The following is a 13,550-nucleotide window of genomic DNA, read 5'->3' as shown; positions in this document are numbered from 1 at the left end:
ATCATCATCATCATCATCATCATCATCATCATCATCATCATCATCATCATCATCATCATCATCATCATCATCATCATCATCATCATCATCATCATCATCATCATCATCATCATCATCATCATCATCATCATCATCATCATCATCATCATCATCATCATCATCATCATCATCATCATCATCATCATCATCATCATCATCATCATCATCATCATCATCATCATCATCATCATCATCATCATCATCATCATCATCATCATCATCATCATCATCATCATCATCATCATCATCATCATCATCATCAATCATCAATCATCAATCATCAATCATCAATCATCAATCATCATCATCATCATTTTAGTTGTTATTGCTTTTAATTTCTAGTATTCCTCCTTTCTACTACTCTCCTTAAATCTTTTTAACACTTTTATGACTCAGTCTCTTCAACCCAATATTGTCTCCACTGACATAATATTTAGAAATACTGTAGCAATAATACCATTATTAAAGAGATGACAAATATTTTAGAGATGATATTGGAAAGCAACTGGTATATTTGTAATTGATGTTTACCATTATATTGCTAAGGATAGAAGCACTTTGGTATTCATAGTGAAATACTATGCATATATTTTATCACTATGTGTCAGAATCAAGTTACTATACTTGCTATCATTCCTGTTGTGGATAACCATCACTTTCTTCCTTTTTTATCTTAATACAGATGTAGAAAGTTAAGGTAATTCCCAAATTCATGGAATAACAACATGTCCATTATCTGTACTACTTAAGTTTCAGGCATTACATTTTTTTTCCAGCAGGATTAGGAGTTTGAGTATGTTGGGTTAAGTTTTAAATCAGGTGTAGATACAATTTCATGGGAAATCAAATCACTTCTGGTCAGCTTTAAAACTATATACCAAAAGATTTTTACCCCTTATAAGGGAGATAGTCAGCCGAGGCCCACTTGTATCTGTCACCCATTTGTTTCCTATTTAGCTCCTCATGCTCCTCACCTTAGCTCCTCATGGATGAAAGGTTATCCCTATCTCCCACCCATTGCCCAGATCAGAAACAATTCAGCAAGACATAGCACATCAGCAGGGCCTAACAAGTTTATTTACTTGGTGATTCTCCCTCCTTGTCCCCTCATGCAAAAATAGAGAAGACAAGGAGAAAATGTTTTGGGTTGCATCAGTTTATTGTCCATTCACAACCATTTTCTACTCACATCTACCTCTGACCTCCTCTCTTTCCTACTCAACAAACACTCCCCTTTTACTTAAGGTCCCCTTTTTCCCATCCATCCATCTCTTTCTCAGTCTTCCCCTCAAGTTCATTTCATCCAACTCTGCCTTCCACACCCTTTTTGCAAGTCTTTCCTCACTTATTCTTTCTATATGCCCAAATCATCCCAGTATTCTTTCATCAACCCTATCTGCCCTCTTTCCACTTCTGCTCTATTCATAATTTTTCACACTATCCATCCTTATAACCCCCACCATACCTCTCGATCGCTCCATCTCAGACTTGTTTAGATTTCTCCTCCCTGTCTCCCTTAAATTCCAAGTCTCTGCCCCATACAGTGCTGTAGACACAATCACTCCTACATATAGTCTTTGTATCCATTCCCAGATACCTATTTCTCACCACACTTTTCATTTCTTCAAGACATTTACTTTAATGAAATGCAATAGAGACAAACATACTGCTCTTTCTTGTGTCCATGAATTTGTTTCACATCATGCATGCATTAACTTCCCCATCCATCTTAAAAAAAAAGGAAAAAACAATCACTTCTGAGTCTAACACCTTTTCCCTGTTCTTTTTTACCCAGACACATTTTCAAGCAATCCACAGTACATGGTGGTTCTAGATGAGCCTGATGAAGATGATGATGAGAACACTTGTACATTGGCCATCTCACTCATGCAGAAGAATGTGCGACAGCTCAAGCGCTATGGCATTGACTATGTTCCCATTGGATTTGTTATCTACAAGGTAGGTTTATTGACCTATGAGTTGCAATTGATTTCTTTATCATCTTAATCAACCTCTTTGACAGGGACCAATGGAGTTTAGAATGCATAGTGTATATATATAGCACCTGATGTATTCTGTCCTTACTGCCCAAATTGTCATAGCAGGAATGCTTGTTAATATCTTCAGTGGGTTATCTGTATTCTAGCTAAGTTGACTTTGAACATTTTTAGATATGAGCAACTTCTTTTCACAGTACAGTGGTTTAGACTACATCTCTAGGACATTTATCCTTACTTTTTTAGTTCCCTGAGAATGGTAAAGCTGGCCAAAAACTGGACACCAACTTCTTCCGTTACAATGGAAGTGTAGACAAGTGCCCTTACTTCCTCAATGTGAGGGAAGTCTTTGCCAGGTTCAAGCTTCCACCTGGCCCGTATGTCATCATTCCCTCCACATTTGACCCTGGCCATGAGGGAGAGTTCCTCCTGCGTATCTTCACAGAGACAAAGAAGAGCAGTGTTATGTATTCTGACATGTAATAGGGATCAGTATAAAGAGTTATAAATGAATGTGACAACAGAAGAGAGTCTAGTGGTGTTGAGGAAACCAGAGAAATGTTGATGCTTGTAATAGTGATGATAAGGAAGGTGGTAATGAGGACAATATTGTTTTAGCCAAAGAAATAAATAGTCTTAGTATACAAAGTTTGTTTATGTTTGCTGAAATGTCATCAGTCAGCATGATATCACATGACCCTCAGACATTCTTGAATTTCAGACCAAGACAGGGTGATGTGACATCATGCCACCCTGCATGTGAATAGACTTTGTATTCTAAGACTTTGGAAATAAGGAAATAAGTGCTGGAGACACATATAATATGAATCATCTACAAGAATGTAAAGTATCAACCTTTGTCAAGTTACCCATTTTTTGTTTAGGGCTTTTTAGTTAGTATACTGTGTTATTGAGCAGGGGAAATGTGTAATGATGTTAATTTTATTGACTTAGACTAGTTATGTTGCAAGAATGACTTCTGATTTCAATACGTACCTGGATGATTTCCTAGTCTTGCCTTGTGCTTGCTTGAGCATATCCTCATGACTCTGATCATGGGCATTTTGTCAAATCAGTATTTGCTAGTCTTTCTGGTAGTTCTTAAAAGTGGACAAGTGTTCATGGTACAGAGTCTGCTTTGTCAGATATTATTTCTTCCTTCTTTGTTACACAGTGGACACATACATACACATGCATACATTGTGGTACCATGCTCAACTGCTAACTCAGTGATCTGAATTTTGAGTCCCTGCCCAGGGCTGAAAAGCATCACTGCACTGCAAGCCAATACTCCAACTCTGGTGGGCAAGGAGTTAGGTGTATGTATGTGTAAGGTCACAGTATTACCCATAGATTGAGCCTTGTATGAAGTCTGAGCTCTCATGTGGGAGGAAAATAGTTGTTAATCACAAATCCAACATGAGGTCCAAGACTGGTGAATCACACACACACACACACACACACGATTGTCGGATTGACAGCGAAGATTGGAACTCTAGAAAAAATGCAATTTTCATGGATTTCAATGATGAGGGAGTACCTGTGTTGTATTAGTAGGGAAGGGGAAAGCTCATGGTGTAGTGGGCAGGTGAAGAAAAAGGAGAAGGGTAGGGATTATTGAGGAAAATGGAAGAAAATGAGGAAGGAGACGAACGGTCCCCGGACGTCAGAAGGAATGTAAACAAGAGATGTGCAGACGACACAGCTGAAGTCAAACAAGCCAGTAAAGGCATTAAATTTAGAAACATAGGTAAGAGCAGCGCAATAGAAAGTGGAGATAATTATTTCTATGGATTTAATGAAGGAGATGACAACCTACCCTGATTAGCAAGTCTAGAGGAAAAACTAATGAAAATGAACAAATCATGGGAGGTTAGGTTTAACCAACTTGCACTAATTTTTTTGGAGGCACTGTATTTCCCTAGGCTATAAACTTCTTAAATTTCTTTTTCCATTTCTTGTTCATCTTATTGAAATATTTCAATACCTTGTTTACTTTTTCTTTCTCATCCCTTACTCTTGTAGTCCTATTTGGATTATGCTTCTCTTCCATTCCTAATATAATTATACATTTCTTTTTATATGCTAAGTCTCTTACTATATTCTCCTTCTCTCTCATCACTTTGATAAATGTGTCCTGAGTGTGTTCCTTCATCTGTTGTTTCACTATATCTCTAAATTCAATTTTGTTATCCTCCTAGACTTTTTTTCCAACCACTTACCTCTTTTGCTATGGACTCTTTATTCTCTTTATTATTCCTCTTGATTCCTCATTCTCATCCTTTACTTCTTTTAACTGTCTTTTTAATTCTTGTACTTCTTTAGTTAGGTTTTGATTCTCCTTAGGTTCTTCCAATTTATCAACTCTTCGTATAATTATTGCGAATTTGTTCATTTTTGTTAGTTTTTCCTCTAAACTTGCTAATCAGGAGAGGTCTTCTCCCTCATTAAATCCATAGAAATATTTTTCTCCACTTTCCATTGAGCTACTCTTATCTATATTCCTACTTTTAATTTTCTTACTTGTTCAACATCAGCTGTGTCGTCTGCACATCGTTTTTTATTGACACCCCCTCTGGCGTTTGAGGCATGTTTATCCCCTTCCTCATTTCCTTCCATTTTCTTTAATAATGCCTTCCCTTCACCTTTTTTTTTTACCTACCCACTACACCACAAGCTTTCCCCTTCCCTACTAATAGAACACAGATACTCCCTCGTTGCTGAAATCCACGAAAGTTGCATTTTTTTCGGAGTTCCAATCTTCGCTGTCAATCCAACGATGTTTACCTTGTTGTATTTTACGGGAAGGGGAGCTATGCTCGTGGTGTCCCATCTTCATATCTCATTTTATCTAAACTATTTTTAAATTCATGTATTGTTTTTGCACACACTACTTTCTCATCTAACTTGTTCCAACTGTCTATTACTCTGTGAGGAAAGCTGTTCTTTTTCAGATCTCTTCTATAGCTGTCTTTCTTGATTTTCTTTCCGTGTCCTCTTGTATTTCTATCATCCCATTTTATTAGATCCTCTCTATCAATAATTTCTATGCCTGTCATGATTCTGTAAATAGCTATCAAATCTCCTCTCTCTCTTCTTTGCTCTAATGTCTGTAGCTCAAGTTTTCCTAGTCTCTCTTCATATGATAGTTTTGAGAGTGTGTGTGTGTGTGTGAGATCACAGCACTACCCATAGATCGGTCATATAGGAGCTCTGAGCTCTCTTCCAGGAGTGTAGTAGCTGTCAATCACGAGTCCAACACGTGATCCAAGACCATGGTGAATTACACACGTGTGTATATGATTATAACATATTTCCATTGTTTATACACTACAGTACTTGTTTTTTATAGTGTAACCTGTTCTATAGGAAAAACCATACTTGGATCACTGTATGATTTAGAACATATTTACTTTGCTATACCAGCCATGCTCAATGGTTAATTAAATCCTGTAATGTTCATGTTCATTGTTTTGAAACTACTGTAATTCAGTTTACATTTATTTTACCCATGTCAGTATTTGTATATTCCAGTCCTCTGCCACTTAAGACCTATCCTTTCCCATACTGTGTTGAACAAAGGTTGTTTAAAACTTCAGTTGCTTGGTTTGGAATCTTGTACATAGACATTTTCACAAGAAGTTATTTTGGTTTTGTCATCTGCTTGCATGCATAGGTATGCATAGTGTTCATTCTTTCAAATTTATGCCTCTTACTGTTATATTTGCAATAAGTGCTCTTATACTGTACTATTTTTTCTCACATATTCATCACATGGAGTTAAAACCTTCCTTTTATATTGTAGATAAGTAAAAAAGTCCTTGGTAGGGATGAAAAATAGAAAACATGCACCACAGGTGAGAAAAATTCATGAAGGTTTCACATTAATCAAACTTCAGTTCATATTATCCATAAAGTAATGTGGATGGGCATGGTATATGAACTTCTTTACCCCTTTTATTCCCATTACACATCTCCATTTCACTCCTTATTGCTTAGTATGAAAATTGCAACTCAGCACTTCCCCAGAAATATTACCAGTTTGTCCCCAGTGCACCCTTCTCATGGAACAGGCCCCCTAAGTATATACATTCTTCCTTGACACATGTTTGTTTTCTTGACATCACCTGTTCTTGAATCCATTAAGAAGAGCTACTCTTAACCATTCTCATAACATAGCCAAACCACCTTGGGTTGTCCTGTTCTACTGTTTCCTCTACTCTATCTGTACTTGTCTGTTCACATATCCTATCATTCCTCTCCTGTTCACATTTCATAACTCCATGCCCTCAACTACTTCATTTCCACTTCCTCCACACAATCTTTCTCATTTCCATTTTCCATTTAGGCATTCTACATAACTTTCAGCATAACTGTTGCCTCATACATTCCTTTCATCACTTTCACTGACATCACATATTTCACAATACCTCTCTCAGGGTATTTCCTATGTTCTCTTCTTTCTTCTTCCTATGGCTAACTTCTTCTCTCCAGTCTTCCACTGTCATATACATCAGTTTCCAGATGTACAATAACCTACAGTACATGTTCCATTTTCTTCCCATACAATTGTCCATTAATCTTTCATAGAATTAATTCTGCTTTCATCATATTTATGGATATTAATTTTTATAACAGAATTATCTTTGTCATTCTAGTGGATAGCTTCCTGTATTGTGTGTGCAGTTAGATAATAAGTAGTTACCTTTGTATCTTCTCTGTATTCCATTGTTTAGCCTTGCATTTCAAATGTCATCACCTTTCTCTGGATTGTTTATTAAGAATCATTTAGTTTTGGTTCACTTTTGTTTTCTGATGGACAGTGTGTTATGAATCCATGGTGCTGCACTAGTTGTGGTGCACTTACTGTTGGCAACATTTGAACAATATTTGGTAGTTTATGCAAATTAGAAATCTTCCTTGGAAGCTTTGGAAAAAAATCACAATTGAAAAATAATCCTAATTTACCCTACCTCTTTACCTTGCCCTCCTTCTCAAGTGATATGCCGTGCCAATTCTTACTGAGTGTGATGGTGCTTGTTAAAGATATGAATAGTCTAGAATCCAAGCTCTTTATATCTAGACTTAGATGATAGTTCCGGGTTTGTTATGTCCTAGGTAAAGGCTATAGTCTGTATTTTGTAAAGGATGGATGAATGAGTGATAGTTTTAGAACCATGTTATCATGAAGTAAAGAATGATTAAACATGTATAGATGTGCAGTAATGATAATATTAATAATAATTGTTGCCTTACGTTTCATAAAGAGGAAAACCTACAGCCTTGCAGGGGCTGGCAATAGTCTGTGGGCCTTCCCACAGATCTCCCTAGGAAGGAACTAAGAGTGTCTTTGTTGTATTGGTGTGGGACTATTTCTGCGCCAGCGCTTGAAGGTAGTAGAAGGAGGAGAGCAGATGATATTTATCACCTTTCCATGTATGAATTTGATAGAAAGAACTTGGGCCCAGTCCAGAGACCAAGTGTTAGCCCCTTGGGGGTTTACTCCTTTTGGAAGTGAGGGGGTTGATGGGTTTTGAAAATGGGCAGCTCTGCTGACCTTCTAACAGGACCACCATGCTGAAGGAACTGCAATGCATCATTGTGTCAGTTGATGTCAGGAGGCTGCAGGTATAGTTCCAAACCTTTTTAGACATCAACCATAGTGTGCTGGTAGCATCCTCATCTCATGGCCTAGGGTTGAATCCCTTTGGAAGAGTTGTTTAATCAAATTGTTGAGATGTGAAAAGTATTTGTAAAAGCTTAGGGAAACTACTGTAGACATGCTTCATTTTTACAATAAAATATCCATGTGTACAAATTTGCATACTTAGTCATGATGTACAACCAGTTGTAAAGTATGAAGGTTAGAGTGTGCACTGAGCATTCAGACATATTACTTTTTACATGGTGACACTTGTTTGTATCCTGGCACGATTAAATCCAGGACAAGTCCGTACATAGATTTGTCATTTAAAAGGTTAGTGTTTCGAATTGCTACAGCATATACAGACTTCTACAAAATTTTGTGAGTGGCTGCACTTGAGTATGCATAAATATTTGTGTTCCTTCAATCTGTTAGTTGACAAGTTTTCAATTTCTATAGTCTGAGGTCATGGTTCTTCCTTAAAGACTTTGTCAATAGATGAAAACCCAGATTAAGGAAAAAAAATCTGATTATAGCTCCCATGATTAAGTCTATTAACTGTTTACCTTCAGTTTATATCTCTTCAAATTTGTACACCACTGGTCCTCTATTATACTTACTAAAATATGGTGTACATACATACATATACCAAAGGCTTTTTCCCACTTAAATGGGGGTTAGCCAAAAAGAAAAAGGCATAGAAACCACTCCCACCCATTCCATTCCCTACATATTCCACTCCCCTCCACCCTCCTCCCTCCCTTTTATCTTGGCACCTCCTGGATGACAGGTCATCCTTGCATCCTCTCCACTGCCTTGGGCCTGAAGCAGTGTTGCAAGACACAGCACATCCACAGCAAGGCCGCTTCATAGATTTGATGACCCCCTCTCTCCATCCCCTCATGCAGAAAAGGAGAAGACGGGGAGAAATCCCTTCAGGCTGCGTCAAACTTTTTCTCATACATACTTCCTCACCCCCCATCCCCCACCCACTCCCCCTCATGCATCACAGCATTATCCATACACAACCCTTATCCATTCACCTCTATCTTCTGTCCTCTCCCGTCCTTCCTCAACAGACATTCCTCTCTTTTATAATGCCCCTTTCACCCCATCCATCCATCTCATCCTAGGATGCCCCCTCATATTCACTCCTTCCACCTCTGCCTTCCACACCTCTTTTACTAATCTCTCTCCACTCATTCTTTCCATGTGTCCAAACCATCCTAATACTCTTTCATCAACCCTATCTCCCAGCTCCCTTTCCACCCCTGTTCTCCTCCTCACCTCCTCATTTCTCACTCTATCTAGCCTAGTAACCCCAATCATACTTCTCAGACACCTCATCTCCAACACATTCAAACTCCTTCTCTCGTCCTCTCTCATGTTCCATGTTTCTGCCCCGTACAATGCTGTTGGCACAATCACTAATTCATATAACCTCCTCTTTGCATCCATTCCCAGATGTCTATTTCTCATTACACTTTTTAGTCCACCAAGGAATTTACTCGCTTCTCTCAATCTACATTCTACCTCCACCCCCACTCCTCCCTTTCCTGCCATATTCACACTCAAGTATCTAAAACTATCCACTTCCTCCAGTCTCTCACCCTTAATGCTCACTTCCAGCCTGCTGTCACTCTCTCCCCTTGTACATCTCATCACCTTACTTTTACCCACATTTATCTTTAGCTTCCTTCTTTCACACACCATCTCAATCCCTCCTCTGATCGTGCCACAAGTGCAGTGTCGTCAGCAAACAACAACTGGCTCACCTCCCACTTTTCTCCATTTTCTTTAACCATCTCCAACCCCTGACCCACTACCCTTTGCATTCACTTCTTGCACCACCCCATCCATGTATAGATTGAACAGCCAGGGCGACATAACACATCCCTGACAAAGTCCCACCTTTACCTCAAACCATTCACTCTCTCCATTTCTAATCCTAACACAAGCTCTACTCTCTCGTAAAAACTCTTGACTGCTCTTGACAGCTTTCCTTCTATTCCATATATCTGCAGTACCTCCCACAGTGCCTTCCTGTCTACCCTGTCATAAGCCTTTTCCAGATCCATAAAAGTCCATAAAACATCCTTACCTTTTTCTATAGCTTTCTCACATATCTGTCTTACCACAAAAATCTAATCTACACAAACCCTACCTCTCCTAAAACCACACTGTTCCTCACCAATTACTCCCTCTGTTCCTCTCCTAATCCTCTCAATCAAGACCCTCCCATAAGCCTTCCCAACTACACTTAACAAGCTGATCCCTCTGAAACTACTACACTCGCACTTGTTCCCCTTTCCCTTGTAAAGCGGAACTATACAGGCACTCCTCCAGTCCTCCGGCACTCTACCCTCTCTTAAACAAACATTAAATAACCTCACCACCCAGTCCACCATAACTGTAGCTCCTTTCTTCAGACATTCTGCATGGCATCCATCCAACCCAGGTGCCTTACCTGCTCTCATCATCTTAACAGCTGCTTTCACCTCATATTTCCCTATTTCTCCTCCATTTTCCTCACTCATCACGGTCATTTTCTTAGAGCTTCCCACTGCAACTACCTTTCCCTCCCTATCCTCCTTCACATTTAGCAACTATCTAAAATACTCTGCCCACCTTCCTCTCATTGTCTTCTCTTCCATTATCATCTCTCCATCTGCACCTTTTACTTTTTCTTCTCTACTTGATTCGCCTCCTCTTCCTCTTTTAATTTCTTTACAAAACATCTTTTTATTACCTCCTCTTCCTCTTTTAATTTCTTTACAAAACATCTTTTTATTACTTTCAAAATTTTCTGTCATACTCTTACCCCATTTCACATCTGCTCTCCTCTTTGCCTCCTTTATCTTATGCTTAACTTCCCTTCTTTTTACTTTGTACCTCTCATACAATTCCCTCGTCCTAATTTGTAGCCAATCTATGAATGCCTGTTTCTTCTCTTCTACTTAAAGTGCCATTTCATATAATTTTCAATTTCTGTAGTTTGAAGTCATGGTTCTTCCTTAAAGACTTTGTCAATGGATAAAAACCCAGATTAAGGAAAAAATCTGATTATAGCTCCCATGGTTAAGTCTATTAACTGTTTACCTTCAGTCTATATCTCCTCAAGTTGTACACCACTGGTCCTTTATCATACTTACTCAAATATGGTGTAACTTTACTTAAAGTGCCATTTCATATCGCTCATTTGTACTGTAGTTAAGAAGCAAATTAAGACCATGCTTACTGAGGGTATTGTTTTTAATCAGGGACAGTTACGGTAGTAGCTCAGCAAATTTATTATGACCCCTTTTTTCTTCAAAAACTGATGTGCAATTAGCCCAGTACAATCTTCCATGTTCATTGCTTCTACATGATTATGTAAATTGAGATGACAAGAAATCTTGAAATTGTTGACAGACAACTGATTAGGAGAGTGCTTTTAGGATTTTTTTTTTAAGTGTTGCTGACATATCCCATCCCACTGATGAGGTTCCTATACTTGTCCAAATTAAATAATTTCTCTCTAATAGCTCATGATATCAGAGCAGAAAATAATACTTTTACATTATTATGTGGAAAAGATTGATTACCAGTAGATACAAAAGTAGTCTTTTTTTTTTTAATACTCTAATATGCAATGTACTTTGCATGTCATTACTAATGAATCCATGTTTTTGTCTTTTTACGTTCTTAGTACTGTACTTTGTTGATGTCGTTTTGTTGTATATAAGGTACATATAACTTCATTTCAGTTTTTGCACTATATGTCACACCAAGGATATTTTGATACCATTGTAAAGACCAGAGAGATGGAGTTTTTGTACCTCCTTTTTGTTGTACAAATTGTTTATTTATTAAAAAAAAAAACATATTGTAATTGACAAGTTCAATAGTTATCTTACAACACAGAATTAATATACTGTCCTAGTTTATATTATACATAATGTATATTTATTTGAAGAAAACTTAATTGGTAAATCTAGTAGAGTTTATTTATGACAGTTACCAAACTATGATGATTTATGTGGGTAAAATACCAACAATACTTCCTCATATGTGCACACCTGCAACCCACAAAAAATAATTATAATTCTTCAACTTTGTCCCATTTTGGCCACTGAAACACTGATATATCATTAAGACTATTCTAAATTATCTGCATGTCATATGAGGGTAGTGATACTGCCAGTGTTTCACTTTTTTGGCAAATCTCCTGTAAATTTTAAGGTCATATCTACAGTATGATCATGTAAGCACCAACACTATGCAGTGTTGTGGCATGATAATCTTTACTTCTTTCCATAGTCATGAAACCATAAAAGCCTAGTATTTCAAATTTGTGGCCAGTTTTTTATACTAGCACCCAGTTTGTGATTTACATTGATTTATTGAATTTCCTTTCCCTTAAAGATGCTTTAATTATCATGGCACATGTCTGTATTTTTTTCTGTAATATTATGGAACTTCAGATAACACTATCCATTATAGTAGTATTGTATTATAGTTAATATAATGTTCTGTGTGGATACCACCTAATTTATATTGTGATGTGCCATTTTTTAATATTCAATGACACTCCAACAACAGAAGACAGTGTCATTAATTGAAGCTTCTTTTGTATCAATGTAGGAAGTTTTTATGATCCCTTTTTACCTTTATAAAAGAAATCATGACACTTTAGCCTTATTGCATTTTACAGAAAAAGCCATTGGACGTGTTGAATTTCTCCAATGGTCCCATTTGTCCATATGCATTAATCAGAATAAACTTTTTTTTTCAATGAATGTTTTAATACTGTCATGATCCTTGGTGGAAGCCATAGCATCAGTACTGCCAAGTAAATACCAGGATATGTGTGTGCCCGGGGAACCAATGTCTTGTACATTGGTAAACCCAATCTTAACTAAAGGAAAGCGGGGCTGTGAGGGACAACCATATTAAAGGTCAATGAACATAAATACATAATGATAACAATGAAGGGATTTCTCCACATCTTTTCTATTTCCTGCATGAGGGGACAAGGAGGGAGGGTTAATGGGTACGTGTAGCAGCCCTGCTGTGGATGCACTGTCTTGCTATATTGCTTTTGACCCTGGCACTATGTAGGAGACGAGGATGACCCTTCATCCACTAATAACTAAGAGGAGAGGGAAACAAGGGTGGTGGATGGGAGTGGGTGCACTTTGACTGGCTACCTTCCATATGAGGGGGAAGATTCCCTTGGTATATAGAATAATGGTATTGCTAAAGATAATGCACTTGGTCCTTGCTACTTTGGGATTTGCAATAATTCAGCACATTTGTTGAAGTATTAGAATTTATTTTGATGATGATTATCCTGAAATAGTTGTACTACTGAAATAATGTTGAGATATCTGAAGAAATGAAAAATGGCATATTATTACTGTCGCATCCTTAACCCTATATATCCCAACCTGACGAAATCGTCAGTCAAGCTTCGGGTGAGTCTCACTGGCATAGAAAAACAGTTATAACCGGTGTGTCTGTCCTGACAAATTCGTCTAGGCTTCCTCTCTCTGAGAACAACACTTGAAGCTGATTGGTCGAGAGTCCTTTGGGCAGTTCACCATTAGCTGATGACATCAACAGTGGTGTGAAACGCAGTATTTCTGGTGCTATTTATTTCATCATGGAGGAGTTGTCAGATATGTTACAGGCTGCATATAATTTTTTTCTGAAATGGGAATAGTTATAGATGTCTGAGAATGTCATACTGTTTCTTTTTTTGATGAAATAAGGACCCTATGAGCTCATTTTATGTCGATGACAAATCCGTCATGTTGGTCATATGGCGCAGACAAAGAAATGTATGACCAACATGACGGATTCGTCATCTACGTCTTTGGACCAGAAAA

The 13,550-nt window shown here is 37.7% G+C and overlaps 1 protein-coding gene across 20 annotated transcripts in view; it reads left to right on the top strand.

Annotated features, from left to right (window-relative positions):
- LOC143027245 (calpain-A-like) overlaps nt 1-12,454 on the top strand; it is a 111,160-nt gene extending 98,706 nt beyond the window's left edge. For 19 of the 20 annotated variants that reach the window (XM_076188513.1, XM_076188518.1, XM_076188519.1 and 16 more), the window contains 2 exons: nt 1,835-1,998; nt 2,283-12,454. In XM_076188513.1, the coding sequence (XP_076044628.1) occupies nt 1,835-1,998; nt 2,283-2,519 (401 nt within the window). In that variant the 3' untranslated portion in view covers nt 2,520-12,454. The remainder of the gene's footprint in view (nt 1-1,834; nt 1,999-2,282) is intronic. The other variant, XM_076188523.1, reaches the window with a different exon arrangement.
- Nucleotides 12,455-13,550: the final 1,096 nt, after the last annotated feature.

This window comes from Oratosquilla oratoria, chromosome 7 (assembly GCF_046742065.1).
Source record: "Oratosquilla oratoria isolate Oo_2021 chromosome 7, ASM4674206v1, whole genome shotgun sequence".
Classification (NCBI taxonomy): Eukaryota; Metazoa; Arthropoda; class Malacostraca; order Stomatopoda; family Squillidae; genus Oratosquilla; species Oratosquilla oratoria.
The sequence above is the reverse complement of the archived record's forward strand: the minus strand, read 5'-3'. Positions and strand labels throughout refer to the sequence as shown.